The following is a 13971-nucleotide window of genomic DNA, read 5'->3' as shown; positions in this document are numbered from 1 at the left end:
TTGAACACAAAGGAAGATAGTTTGAAGAATGTCAGTAACTGCAAAGTTGATGGGGCCCCATTGACTTCCATAGTATTTTCCCCCCATAACATGGAAGTCAATGGGGACCAGCAACTGTTTGGTTACTAACATTCTTCAAAATATCTTTCTTTGGGTTCAACGGAAGAAAGAAACTCATACAGGTTTGATGACAGAGTTTTCATTTTTTGGGTGAACTATCCCTTTAACTGATATGAGGTCATAAACACATCATCTCTAATAATTTGACCAAAAATAGAAATATTTTAAATCTGTTGCAGACAAAAATGTCTCAATGTCACATCATTGGACGCTCCTGTCAATGCTTGAAATTTCCTGTCAACCACCCAAAAAGTAATTCGATCAACCTAAATATAGTTAGAATTGGCATGATTCTCCTTAAAAGTTCCTCCCAGCTATTTAGGGATCACATTTACACAAGCACACAAAAATGGCCAAACAGCAATACTCTGAGATTGGAGATTAGAAATTGTGGCCCTGTCTTAGAGGATTAGCTTTAGGGATAAATCTCATTCGCAGACCCACTTCAGATCACTCACCATACGTGTTCAGGACCTGCAGCTCCAGAGCCAAGAAGGGAAAAGGTAAGTCTGATTATTGATTACTTTAACTGATAGCAGAGTTACTTATTTGTTTCTTCAGTTGATGTTTTTAACAATCAAATGTGTTTTAGCATTTATTTAAATGTGCACTGTAAAATATTTTGCTGCAACAACTTAAAATTTGAGATAACTTGCATATCTAACTAAACTAAAGTTAACTAAACTTAATATTTTAAGTCAAGCACAGACACATATTTTTTTAAGTTGAAACAACATTTCTTAATTCTTATTCTACATTATATCATAAGTTGTGATGAATAATCACAATAATTTTTCACAGAGTGAATTAAGTATTCGTTTAGAGGAAAAGCAAAGTTATTGGCTTCAGATTCGCTTAAAATTACAGACTAAACATTTTTACTAAAGAACAATTCATTTTGAATTATTAATCAGGCTAATTAGAGTAATTATATAATGTCATGATTTATGAAAAGCTGTTACTTCTATATGGGACTTCAGTTTCACATTTATTTGGACTATGGTATGATTGGTTTAGAAGTTTTAGTATTTTAGTAGTTTAGTAATTTCATGTCATTATCATCTGATCAATAATTGTAAAATATCAGAAGGAACATTTATAAACTGCCTTTGATAAAAGCCCTGTTTGTTTGATAATTAATAGCGTACATGTGTATATAAGCTTAAGTCTTCTCTATGGTTGGTTTTGTCCTCTTGGTTGTGTCATGGCACATAGATGAATCCTCAGCCTTTCTCTTTGCTAATTAGTCCTTGAAGCTAATAGGTTTTACATTGTGAGAAGCTTAAAGTGCTTCTGTGTTGCTGGATTTTCCATTTTTTATACACAACCGATCTCAGCATTCTCTAAACCTCTACGTTGATTCCAAAGTCTTCCTTTGTTTCATAAGAGCCTTAGCTCAAGATTTCTCATGTGCTCTGAAAAACATGTTGTGTCACGAGTCAATAATGTTCAATAAGCCTCCAAAACCAAGTTACGTCATTTTAGCACACAAGTCTAACTATTTATGAGTTGTTATGTTGGATGAATTAACAGAATGCATTTTTTTGTAGTAGTTAATCAGCTCAAACTGATTTGTACAAACATTTTACCAGATTTATATTGATTGATTGATGGTTTTACGCTTTATAGAAGCAACCAAATCAACTGTAGTTGATAGAAGAGGATGTGGATGTGATGACGATTTCTACAAATTAGCCATATTTGATATTAATAAAATATTCAGAACATTGTAGAAACGTAGAATACTTGAGAAGTTCCCATATGTTAAGTTCACAAAAGCTTTTTAAACTGTATGTTATCTGGATTATGGTGCCATTTGTGGTGATTAAAGGAATTGCACCCTGACGCTTCCTGCACTAATTACACCTGCACTATTGTGTTTTTTGTCTTTTACGTCACTGGCATTCTCCCAAAAAGCAATTGTTTACAAAACATCTTCACAGAATCACTCAGGAGGCAAAAACGATGTTTGAGTTCTTGAGGTAAGAACGTGTCTGATTACACTACCATCAAAACACAAGCAAATAAACCAACAGAACTAGAAAGAATTTTTATACTCGTGTGTTTGCAGTACCGATTGTTCGTGGACGTGCTGCTTGAGTGCGTTTGTGGTGCTGTGGGTTCTGGTGTGGTTCTACCGGGACAACCTTGAGATTTCCAAGGTCTCAGAGAAGCACGTCTTTGTGACCGGTTGTGACTCTGGTTTCGGACACCTACTGTGTAAACGCCTGGACAAACGTGGTTTCCGCGTCCTAGCCGGGTGTCTCACGGAAAAGGGCGCGGATGATCTGAAGAGGGCGACGGGACCTTTCCTGAAGACCTGCATCTTGGACGTGACCAGCACGGCCAGCATTCAGAACGCTGTGGATTGGACCAAAAAAGAAGTTGGAGATAAAGGTGTGTTTCAGGTAAGACTATGAAATAAAGGTTTTAGAAACAAGTTTAACATCTTTGTTCTTAACTTTCCAGGACTTTGGGGTTTGGTGAACAACGCCGGACGTGCTCTTCCAATGGGACCATCTGAGTGGATGAAAATCGAAGACTTTGAAAGCACGCTCAAAGTCAACATGACTGGCGTGATCGAGATGACCATGAACTTCTTCCCTCTTGTGAAAAAGGCCCGTGGAAGAGTGGTGAACGTGGCGTCAGTGTTGGGTAGAGTGGCAGCTAATGGCGGTGGTTATTGCATCTCGAAGTTCGCGGTGGAGAGCTTCTCTGACTGTCTCAGGTATCACACTTTAAAAGCAATGTTTTATCCACATATTTTAGTGCAAATTTTGGGATATCACCAAAAAAATTCTAGATGGAAAAGCCGAGATGTGCATTCTATGCTCAACTGAGGTGGGACATTGTTTAGCTGATAAGAAGACCTGCACATAAACTACAATGGAAACATGTTTACTGAATAAATCCCTGACAGTGGGCCATTTTATTACACAGCATCTCAAATGTTGGTTTGGCCATTCTGAAATGCCTGAGCCTATGTCTGTCATCGAAATGGTTGGGTACAATGGGGTTTTCCTTAAAGATATTTTGCGCTGGTTTTGTTCTCTTGAACACATGAAATGGTACTTTAATCACAAAAGTTTTATGCGTTATTTTTTTTGTGCATAAGCTAAATTTGCACCTTTGGATGGAACCATAGCCAGTGAAACCCAACAAATTGTTTATGTGTTGGTTTCGACCTTTGACGTCACCACTACCTTCAGGAAACTTTTTTTCATGCCATTTCAGGAGGGACATCCAGAATTTTGGGGTCAAAGTGTGCATCATCGAACCTGGTTTCTTCAAGACGCAGGTGACCAGCTTGGAGCCCATCGAAAGGGAACTTCATCGCCTCTGGGACCGACTGTCCCCTGAAGTGAAAGAGAGTTATGGAGACAAATACTTGGATAAATGTATGTTATCTATGCCAACGATTACCATTTTCTCCATTTCTTCAAACATAGTCCATTTAGACACTCTTTGTCTCTCCAGACATCAATATCCAGAGGCTGATCATGAACACCATATGCGACACTGACCTCAGTAAAGTGACCAGCTGTATGGAACATGCCCTGCTGGCCGCCCACCCAAGGACACGCTACAGTGCAGGCTGGGATGCCAAGTTCCTGTGGATCCCCTTGTCTTATATGCCCGCTTGCTTTGTAGATATTGCGCTGAAGCTGGTGATGCCAAAGCCAGCAAAAAGTGTCTAGATTTGGAGTGTGAGGTAATTTTAGGCTAGATACTTTTAACTCTTACCTTTGGTTCCCTTCTGATACACTGGAAGACGCTCTATTTTGGGGTCTAATTTTGTATATTTATGAACAATTATACAAAGCATATACACTGCCGGTCAAAAGTTTGGAATAATTACATTTTTATTTTCTCAAATCAAAAGTGTAATAAATATTAATTATTCCAAACTTTTGACTTGTAGTAGTATTTCCACACCAAGCCATTTATCTTATTTCTCAGTGGCATGTTCTTAAGTGACATTTGCCTGAACTTGCCTTGAAAATGCATCACCAATTTGTGCCTGTTGGTCATCTAAGTTACCGTAGATGTGTTGCTAGAGTGCCTCTGACTTTGGGCATTATATTTGGATGAAACTGTCAGAGATAAGCCTACTGGTTTGCTTAACTTGCCAAATTGTGGATATTTTAATGGAATAGGCCTAGTTCACAACTGTAAACATAATTTAATAAATGTTATACTAATATTTTCTGTGTATTGTCATCTGTCCACCACTTTCTTCCCAGAAAGGACAGCTTAAATCAGCATGGTTTGCTGGTTCTAGTTAGGCTAGGTGTTTTTCTTCATTTGGTTAGAAATGATCTCCTATACATAGGCTACTCACAGGTGAGTGGAGACAATTTAAAGCCATGAACATTTATTATTCATTAAACAGTTCACCACATGTCGAATAAATCATTAAACTGTTATCCCTGAAGCGTTTCTTGTTGGGCTAAAATTCTCAAACGTCGAGCGCGATAACATTCATAAGGTTCACGTCATCGTTCTTCTAGGTTGCGATTATATAAAAAAAACTTTAAATAGGCTACATTTACTTCATATCTTATACATTTATATTATTTAATGCCCTGCTATCTTTTCTACAGGGGTAACAGTTGTCAGTAGACGATTTAAAGTCACGGAGCTTATTTTTTCCACCTCAGTAACGAACGTTAGATCATTTGAAGCTAAATATTAATAGCCTACATTAATCTACGCTTATAAACATCTCAAAAAGTGCTGTCTCAGTATCATGACATGAGCTCACTTCGCCCCTCGATGATTTAAGAGTGAATGTTATCCGTGACGGTGAACTTTTAGGGGACGCCAGTGTTGATAAACTGGTTCTGGCGCTCACCGGATTCCACGAGCACCTGTTGACGCGACTCAAAACAAACCAGCCGCACGCGACTCTGGAGACCGTTATTTGCGACAAGGACTAGTTTGATTTCCCCTATTTACGCTTCAATTTTTAGATTTCTTTCTTACGCGATACAGGAAAATGATCTCTTTAAGGACCCTACGACTGCCTAATGTTGGAGTTATTGGCTTACTGGCGAAAGACGTGGCAAAAAGCAGCTCAGCGTGTCAGAATGTGGCGAGGAGGTCGTTCAATTTAACTTTTCACGCAGCCCGCGAATTTACAGCACCTGCATCCGTGGAATCGAAAACGTGAGTCACTTTTATAATGAATAAAAATTACTATTATCAAATGTCTGATTAAAAAATAGAAAACTAAGCTAATTGTTTGGTGTAAGTGTGTGGAGGCTTAATCTTATTTAATTAAAGCAGAAATGTGACCAATAAAAGTATATTCTCTGGACTGGAGGACATGCTTTTCTACACTATAACTGAAGGAGCGGAGAAAGTTCCTGTATCTAATTTCATTGCTGTAAGTTCTTTAATTTACATACACACTGAATCATATACAATACAGATAGACTTTTTTGCAGTAGCAGTTGTTAAAGTCTGCAAACTGAACATCACTGTATAAGGGCAACAGCTGGGAGTTGCCCCACACATTGACTCAGTAGCATGTTATGGGCTCAATTACCACCAACACCCTTACAGTGCATGTTCCCTCTGAAATATGATTCGGTCATGGGAGGGCTGAGGTAAAACTCACACACGAAGACACGATTATCTAGACTTTGTGGTACTGCTGTGATGGGTTGTGTAATAATTTATACACAAGGTCAGTAAACACCCCCAGTACCTTCAGTTTAAATGACATTTGATGAACTTTGTATTAGATAAGTCTTAAATATCTAACTAAACTTAAGTTAACTAAACTTAATGTTTTAAGTCAAGCACAATCACATACTTTTATAAGTTGAAACCTGTTTGATTATTGTATAATTAGAGTCATCTTTATAAACATTACTGTTTAATTAAAGTTTGCACGACAAATTCAAGGATAGAACAGTATTTTCCCCATCTGACAGGCAGTGAAAAATACCGGCCTTCTGACCTCTGACCCCAGATTGCGCGACTGCATGGAAAAGATTCGTGAAGCTATCCGGGAATCAGCCGGTGAAGTCATGATGGACCGTGAGCTGTTTCGAAAGTGAGTACATTTTCTGTCCGGCAAAGTCAGGCAAAAAATATATGCGAATTTCCTGCATAAAGAGGAATATTTATCCAGACGAAGTTCTAGTTTCTAACATTTCCAACATTGTGATAGGTGTGCAGGTGGAAACATCGTTCTGCTGAGTCTCGCTTTCAGAGGGAAGTTTATCATTCCTGAATTTGAGGCATTTGTTGGCATCATCAATCATATTTACCACACATCAAAACTGCAACATGATGGACATGTAAGAACTGTATTTTTCTAAATAATTTTTCCTCATTTATTTGTATAGTTGGACTCACTTAGAATCTTTTTCAGGTTACAAAATACATTCCCCATCTCACCAAGTTTAGTCCTGATCTTTGGGGCGTCTCTCTCTGCACAGTGGATGGCCAAAGGTAAATAGAAAAAGCTCCCTCAACTTTTCTGTAATATGAAGTTAGGACAAATCAACTCTTTGAATTTCAGGCACTCAATGGGAGACACAAAGGTGCCGTTCTGCTTGCAGTCGTGTGTGAAGCCGCTGGAATACGCCATCGCTGTACACGAGCACGGCACGGAGAAAGTGCACCACTACGTGGGGAAGGAGCCCAGCGGATTCAAATTCAACAAACTCTCTCTGGACGAAGACGGTGGGTGAGGAAATGTCATAGATTATCATATAAACAACCTACAGATGTTCTTGATGTCGAGCAAAATGCAATGGATATACACATATAGGCTACAGAAAATAGAGGAGTGTTGGGTGTAATGCATTACAATTACTGTAATTTACTGTAAAATAAGGGTTACTCTTAATTAGTTTTTAATTTGATCACAGTTGCTTCTGATGTAATTGCATTAAATACAAACAATTTTATATGAAACAATAGTGGATTTAACATAAAAATTTAATGTCTAATGTTAAAATGTTTTAATGTGACCTTCTCCCCTTAAATATTTTGATCAGTTCAAGAATAATATACGCAATTTTAGATTATTTATTTGAAAGAATTAAAAGAGCAGTTTCATGTCTATTCTTGTATTGGTCAACTGATCGAGGCTGATATACAGTAGGATTTAGAAAGTAATTAGTAATAAGCAAGCAATACTTTTAGTAATCTAAGTAAAGTAATCTAATTACACTTTCAAAGATGTAATTAGTAGCTAGTAATTCATTATTTTGTAACACTTTACATAAAGGTTTCAGTAGTTAACATGAACTAAGAATAAACAATACTTCTACGGCATTTATTAATATTAATGTTAATTTCAATATTTGCTAATACATTATTAAAATCAAAAGTTGTATTTGTTAACATTAGTTATTGCACTATGAACTAACATCAACAAACAATGACTGTATTTTTATTAACCAACATTAAAAAAGATTAATAAATACTGTAACAAATGTATTGCTCATTGTTAGTTCACGTTGGATAATACATTTACTAATGTTAACAAATGAAACCTTATTGTAAAGTGCAACACTTTACATTTTTAGAGTAATTTACCCAACACTCTCCATAAGAAAGAACTAACGAATGAGATTTCTTTAATATCATGTTTCTGCTAGACAGCAATGAGAGTAAATGGAGAGCAGAATAACTTATAAGGCAAAACATTCTTATTGAAGCATTTTGTTTCTGTGCTTCTAGAGAAATCAAATAAATAAATTTGGTAACACTTTATTTTACAGTGTATTTGTTGCATGTAGTTACTATAGTAATTACTATAAATTGTGCTTAATTATATGTAACTAATCTAAAACACACCCTAACCCTATAGTAAGTGCATGTACTTAATTCATTTTACTTAGTACTTTTATGAATAATTACACTTTAATACAGAAACCTTAAAATTAAAGTGTAACCATAAATTCATATTCAATTAAATTAATCTGTGAGCTGATGCTGGTTTTCTGTTCTTAGATAAACCTCACAATCCCATGGTCAACGCTGGAGCGATTGTCATCAGTTCACTTATCAAGGTAAACATCAACCTGCACTTTCACTGTGGAGTTTAGTGTCAAGTAGGTTTGTGTTTGCACTATTTACTTGTCTGATAGTCAACTCACTTGCAACTCCAAAACAAACACTGATATACACTGACATGCGTGCCAGGCCATAATTCATTTGAGCTTACAGACCTTTGACCCAGAATTCCAGATCTGTGTGGACAGACGCGGTGCATCTGCTACATGTGTTGTTTTGTGGTGCCTGAAGCAGGACTATTACTGGTCTGGACTGAATCCAGGCTATTTAAAGTGCCCTTTAGACCAAATGTATGTGATCTGTGCTTCCTAGGTTCTCCATTACAAGCTAGAAATGTGCAAAAGCCTCACGTTGGTAAAATTTACTGTTCCTCTTCTCCTTCTCTCCAGCCAGGCGTCAACAAAGCGGAGAAGTTTGACTATGTAAGTTGTTGGATGCTGGCATTTCAAATTTCATTTAAAACATGAAAATACATACGCTGACAGACAGGTAGGAGATCCTATCATTGCATTCGGGCCGAATGCAATGATTGGACGAAAATTAGTTTGGTCCTAAAACTTTCACAGAAGATGTATGTACATGTTTTAATATTTAGACATACTTCTATTATTGATTGCTTTCAGGATGTGAAGAGCGTTTCAAGCTGTATAACAAAATGTGTTTTATAAAACAAATTGCCTACCCTACCTTAACCCTCTGGGCTTCTTCGCCCGAAAACGGGCGAAAACTTGAACGTTTCGAATTGTTTAATTTTTTTGCTTCATCGGATGGGGGTGAAACTTGGTGACTTTTCTTTTATTACCTATATGAACACACAAAAAAATCAAGGAGATGATTCTGATATGTTAAAGGGTCGTAAAAAAAAAAGTCACACTTAGCTTCCTCCCGCCCGAAAACGGGCGACATAGGAAATGAATGGGAAATACGAAAAAATAGGAAAACTCAGAGAAACTTTTGGTGGTACAAGCTACAGATCAGCCACTGTGCTGAAAAAAAGTGTACAGCAATGAAGGGGTGACACTCTAGAACATCAAGAGTGCAAATAAGACAACCCCCCCCCCCACATACACAAACACACACACACACACACACACACACACACACAGAGAAATGAACTGGTAAGACTGAAACAGCAAATTTTGCCCCAAACTATATAAAAATTATATAATCATAATAACTCCAAAACTATAGCAAGGAGAGTCAAAAGGTAGGTATCGTTTGAAAGAACTCTTTTTAAATTTTTTGAAAATATAAATTACATTACATTTGGACATTGTCCCGCCAAGAAACGGTGGATAAAAGACAATATATATATATCATTTTTATTATGATTTTGCATATCTTTCATATTTGTCATGGAATAACTCAGGAAGGAAATAAGGTAGGAGGAAAATTCTTTTTTAGTGAAGTCCCCCTGCATGTTAGCTGCATCTGGATAAAAAAATAATAATTTTTGGATAAAGGAATCAAAAATTACAGCATTTTGAAAAGAGATAGCCTTTTTGTACAGTCTTTGACACCCCCTCATGGGCAATTTTTTCTCCATGAAGAATATCTTGTCATAAAAGCAATAGATTATGTTAATTTTGGGCTCATTTTAATTGTAATAATATGCTGTAAAAAATGAAGTGCCATTTTCAATTATCTGAGAATGTTTCATGAGCTGTATGATGTTTTTGACACATTGCAGTACATTATTTTATAGATTATGAAAAAAAGAGAAATTCTATGTATCAGCAAATAACTCAGCAATACTTAAGAGTTTTTCAAAGTGGATACATTCACTGTAAAGTTCAGACTCTAAGCTTTCAAATGACATCAACTTTGTGTTTATCAAGGCAAGATTTTTGAAAAATATGGTAATAAATATTTTCGCAGCTAGGTGGCGCCTGCTGGCGGTACACTCGGTTTTAGAGGGATTACTCAGCACTCGTTAGGAATTAATACATTTAATTAGATGCATTAAAAAGCTGAGATTCTAAGCTTTAAAAATGATATATAATTTGTGTTGTTCCATTCAGTGGTTGATTAGTAATAAATTGTTTTCTTTCCGAATGGGAATAAATCAAATAAATAAATAAAAAAGCTATAGGCCGCCTATAGGCGGTTATAGGACATGGCACAAATTAATAAATTTTGAAGCCACTAGGTGGCGCTCTTCTCACTTGAAATATTTTTTTTTTAGGCCTGCACTCTAATTTGATGTGAAATGTTGCATTTATTGAAAAATAAAATAAAATAAATAAAATAAAAATATATATATTAATTCTAATGGAAAAAATAGCTCATAAAAATTACATAATTCATGCAAAGTATCATAAAAATTTCTAAAAATTCTATATAATAATCAGAAAACATTATAGAACAAAACAATATTTGATTGGTTATCCTAGGACAAAGTTAAGTACAATTTTAAGGCTTCGCCCGTTTTCGGGCGGGAGGAAGCTAAGTGTGACCCAATTATGAAGAAGCCCAGAGGGTTTAAATGGAACAATGTTTATTTGGCTATTAATCTCCAAAGCACCAAAAGTAGTGCGTACAACTTTTCAGCTGTATTATAAAGTCATACAGTAGGTTTTCTTTTTATGAAAAAGCTCGAATATATTCCTTTTTGGATATAGAAAATGCCTTTATCCCAAAAATGGAGCAGATGTGATTCTAGACTCTTTATTTGGCTGTTTGCTAATAGCGTCTCTACAAAGAAAATCATTTTTGTTGCATTTCCTTCACAGGTGATGGAGTTTGTGAAGAAAATGACAGGCAGGGAGTATGTGGGCTTCAGCAACGCAACGTATGTCTTTCGCTTTGGCGTTTTACACTTGTTTCGCACGCAAATTTGTTATTGACTTACGTTTGATTTTCGTTTGGACAGATTCCAGTCAGAGAAGGAGACAGGAGACAGAAACTACGCAATAGGATACTACCTTAAAGAAAAAAAGGTTTGTACTTCAGCGAACACTGTTTTATATAAGCAAACTAGCAGGATGTTGTTGATGTTTTCAATTACAACTGTGATGTCCTTCTTTACAGTGTTTTCCGGATGGGGCGGATATGATTGACGCATTGGACTTTTATTTCCAGGTTGGTCAGGTGATTCTTCACCTGTTTTAATCAGTTAAATTATATCATCACTGACAGTCCCGACTGAATTTCCTCTCTGTCCCTCACAGTTGTGCTCCATAGAGGTAACGTGTGAGTCCGGCAGTGTGATGGCCGCCACACTGGCTAACGGAGGCATCTGTCCAATCACAGGAGAGAGAGTTTTGAGCACAGAAGCCGTGCGAAACACGCTCAGCCTCATGTACTCCTGCGGGATGTACGACTACTCGGGACAGTTCGCTTTCCATGTGAGTACATTTATACCTAGTCAGAATTTTTTAGTCGTAGTAACACTTGCTTGCTTACATCTCAATACATGCAAAGTCTGTTCACTCTGCGGCCATATTTGCAACACCTCCGGGCAGCTATTTCGGTCGTCCAAGACCAAGTCCTATGTATTTGAATGGGGGAATCCTGAAATCTCAAAAACGGCTCTTTTATTTCTAAGACGGGACTTATTCTGCCATATTGCCAGTTGCACTTTCTCCCATTCATAAGTAATATGAGTGCACCATCTTTGTATATCTAAAGTTTTTGATACGTGTCAGGTTGGATTACCTGCTAAGTCTGGTGTGTCGGGCGCAGTTCTTCTGGTGGTGCCGAACGTGATGGGCATCATGTGCTGGTCGCCCCCAGTGGACAAAATCGGAAACAGCGTCCGTGGAATCCACTTCTGTCAGGTGTTTTCTGTCATCGTCCTGTTGGTTTATCACCCTGTTTTTAATTCCAGACCATAAATTTAGTATAAATAACTAATTTTGTAACCCTTCTGTATTTAGGAACTAGTGTCTTTGTTCAACTTCCACAACTACGACAATCTGAGGCACTTTTTGAAGAAGCAAGACCCTCGCAGACAGTCTGGTGACGACAGGGTAAACCTTACACTTGAAAAACAGCTTTCACACCAACCACATGAACTAAACTACAACATTAAACACCAAAAAAAATTTTGTCAGCTTATTAGTTCCAGTAATGAATGCATCGAATCTGTGTTGTAGAACAAGTCGGTGGTGAATCTGATGTTTGCAGCACACAGTGGAGATGTCTCAGCTCTGAGAAGGTCATTTTATTCAGTTCACAATGTCTTTGCTTTGCCTCAAGGAGTGCTAGTGATATGTAGATTACTTACAGTACTAGACTCTCTTTTCCTCCATCAGGTTTTCCCTGTCATCCATGAATATGGAGTTAAAGGACTATGACTCTCGCACACCTCTCCACGTCGCTGCTGCAGAAGGTAGAATCATTTTCTGTGAACATTAAAGCATCTTTTAGTGCCAAATACAGTTTATTTAATTGTAAAATCAATGTGGCTTGTGTCTGTTCTGTTTTAGGTCATGTGGATGTTGTGATATTTCTGACGCAGGCCTGTAAAGTCAACCCTTTTGTGAAAGACCGGTACAGATCCCTGTTTCTTTATACGTTTACCTTCAGCTCCATCCCTTTGGTCATAATTAACCTCATATCTCTAATTCAGGTGGGGGAATATTCCTCGGGATGACGCCATGCAGTTCGGCCACAATGATGTGGTGAAGATCCTGCAGGAATATGAGCAGAGCTGCAGTCCAGGCTGAAGAAGACCGAAGTCATCAATCAAATCTTCAGATCTGCAGGGTGTGAATGTTACAACCTTAAGGACTATAGCCTAAAATAGATCATGTCATCAGAAATTGCACAAAACAAGGGCACATTATGGAAATTGTCTATTTACAGAGATAAAAAAAACCTCACTCTGTTTTATATTTGTAAATATGTTTTTTTGTACATAATTTGTGTTGTATACATGTTTAATGTGGTAATGTACTAATGCACAATGTACAGTGTTTGTGAATAAACAAAAGCAACCATACAGATGATCATATTTACACATCTTTACATTTTGTAGCATCTTTCTTTTTTTTTTGTCATGGTTTTTGCAATTTTTTTTCAAATAAATTAACCAACAAGTATATGTTCCCTTAAATGTTAAATGTATACATTTCAGAAGAAATGAATCCACTCGCTATAAAACTCGCAACGCGACAACTTGCAAATTTTGTAAAATACAAGTTAGGCTGCAACTCTATAACCCAGCAATTATCCAGAACATTCTAGCGACCGAACAAAAACATGTCAAAAACCACTTGAACACCTTAGTAATTGAATAGCAACACCCTGGCTTTAGGGCGACAACACCACATATAGTTAATCTGCCGGATTTAGTGCACCAAGACTGATCTGATTCAATCTAGACATATTACGTGTGCCTGAAACTTGCACTACAGCACATTCACATGCTTCTGCCTCAGAGATTAGACGGAAGTTGTGGCTTCCAGAGACGTGTCAAAACAAAAAGCATACGTTTTTACTATATTCCAATACTATCTTATCAACACCCTGGTAAAGAAACTGGTAAAAAGCCATTGCACTGGCTTACTGCCATCTACTGGTGTAACGATATTATGACCTGCAGAAAGTGACACTAAACAAATCACTGAACAAATCTTTTTTTACACACAAACAGATTTGTGTCAGTAAAATTAGAAGAAGAAAAAAAAGTAAAGACAAAGATATACAGTAAAGAAATCAGTGGATCATATTTAAGTACTATAGACAGAGCTTAGAGGTCACTAACATTGTTTGCATGAAGTGGGAAGTGTTCTTGTGGGTGGAAGATATGAGCTGTAACCACAATGAATGCTGGAGATGTTCTTCTGCCTTTGCGCATATTACAAA

The 13971-nt window shown here is 37.0% G+C and overlaps 2 protein-coding genes across 5 annotated transcripts; both read left to right on the top strand.

Annotated features, from left to right (window-relative positions):
• Window positions 1–2038: 2038 nt before the first annotated feature.
• rdh5 (retinol dehydrogenase 5 (11-cis/9-cis)) lies at window positions 2039–4320 on the top strand. Its single transcript, XM_081385635.1, has 5 exons — window positions 2039–2102; window positions 2192–2517; window positions 2590–2848; window positions 3355–3518; window positions 3598–4320. Exons 1-5 carry the CDS (start codon window positions 2086–2088, stop codon window positions 3816–3818), a joined length of 987 nt encoding a protein of 328 aa, XP_081241761.1. The 5' UTR covers window positions 2039–2085; the 3' UTR covers window positions 3819–4320.
• Window positions 4321–4936: 616 nt separating this feature from the next.
• Window positions 4937–13129, top strand: gls2b (glutaminase 2b (liver, mitochondrial)). Of its 4 annotated transcripts, XM_081385479.1 has the most exons (18): window positions 4937–5289; window positions 5410–5509; window positions 6063–6184; window positions 6302–6431; window positions 6506–6585; window positions 6656–6819; window positions 8098–8156; window positions 8550–8582; window positions 10893–10951; window positions 11033–11099; window positions 11191–11241; window positions 11331–11507; window positions 11808–11939; window positions 12039–12131; window positions 12258–12319; window positions 12417–12493; window positions 12591–12654; window positions 12734–13129. In XM_081385479.1, exons 1-18 carry the CDS (start codon window positions 5120–5122, stop codon window positions 12828–12830), a joined length of 1737 nt encoding a protein of 578 aa, XP_081241605.1. In that variant the 5' UTR covers window positions 4937–5119; the 3' UTR covers window positions 12831–13129. The 4 variants fall into 4 exon arrangements, with proteins under 4 accessions (XP_081241605.1, XP_081241606.1, XP_081241607.1 ...); XM_081385480.1 differs by lacking the exon at window positions 5410–5509 and having other exon boundaries at window positions 4973–5289; window positions 6101–6184; XM_081385481.1 differs by lacking the exon at window positions 4937–5289 and having other exon boundaries at window positions 5396–5509; window positions 6101–6184.
• The last annotated feature ends 842 nt before the right edge of the window (window positions 13130–13971 follow it).

This window comes from Scardinius erythrophthalmus (genome assembly GCF_964197995.2).
Source record: "Scardinius erythrophthalmus genome assembly, chromosome: 14".
NCBI classification, from domain to species: domain Eukaryota; kingdom Metazoa; phylum Chordata; class Actinopteri; order Cypriniformes; family Leuciscidae; genus Scardinius; species Scardinius erythrophthalmus.
This window is presented reverse-complemented; position numbering and strand designations above follow the sequence as displayed.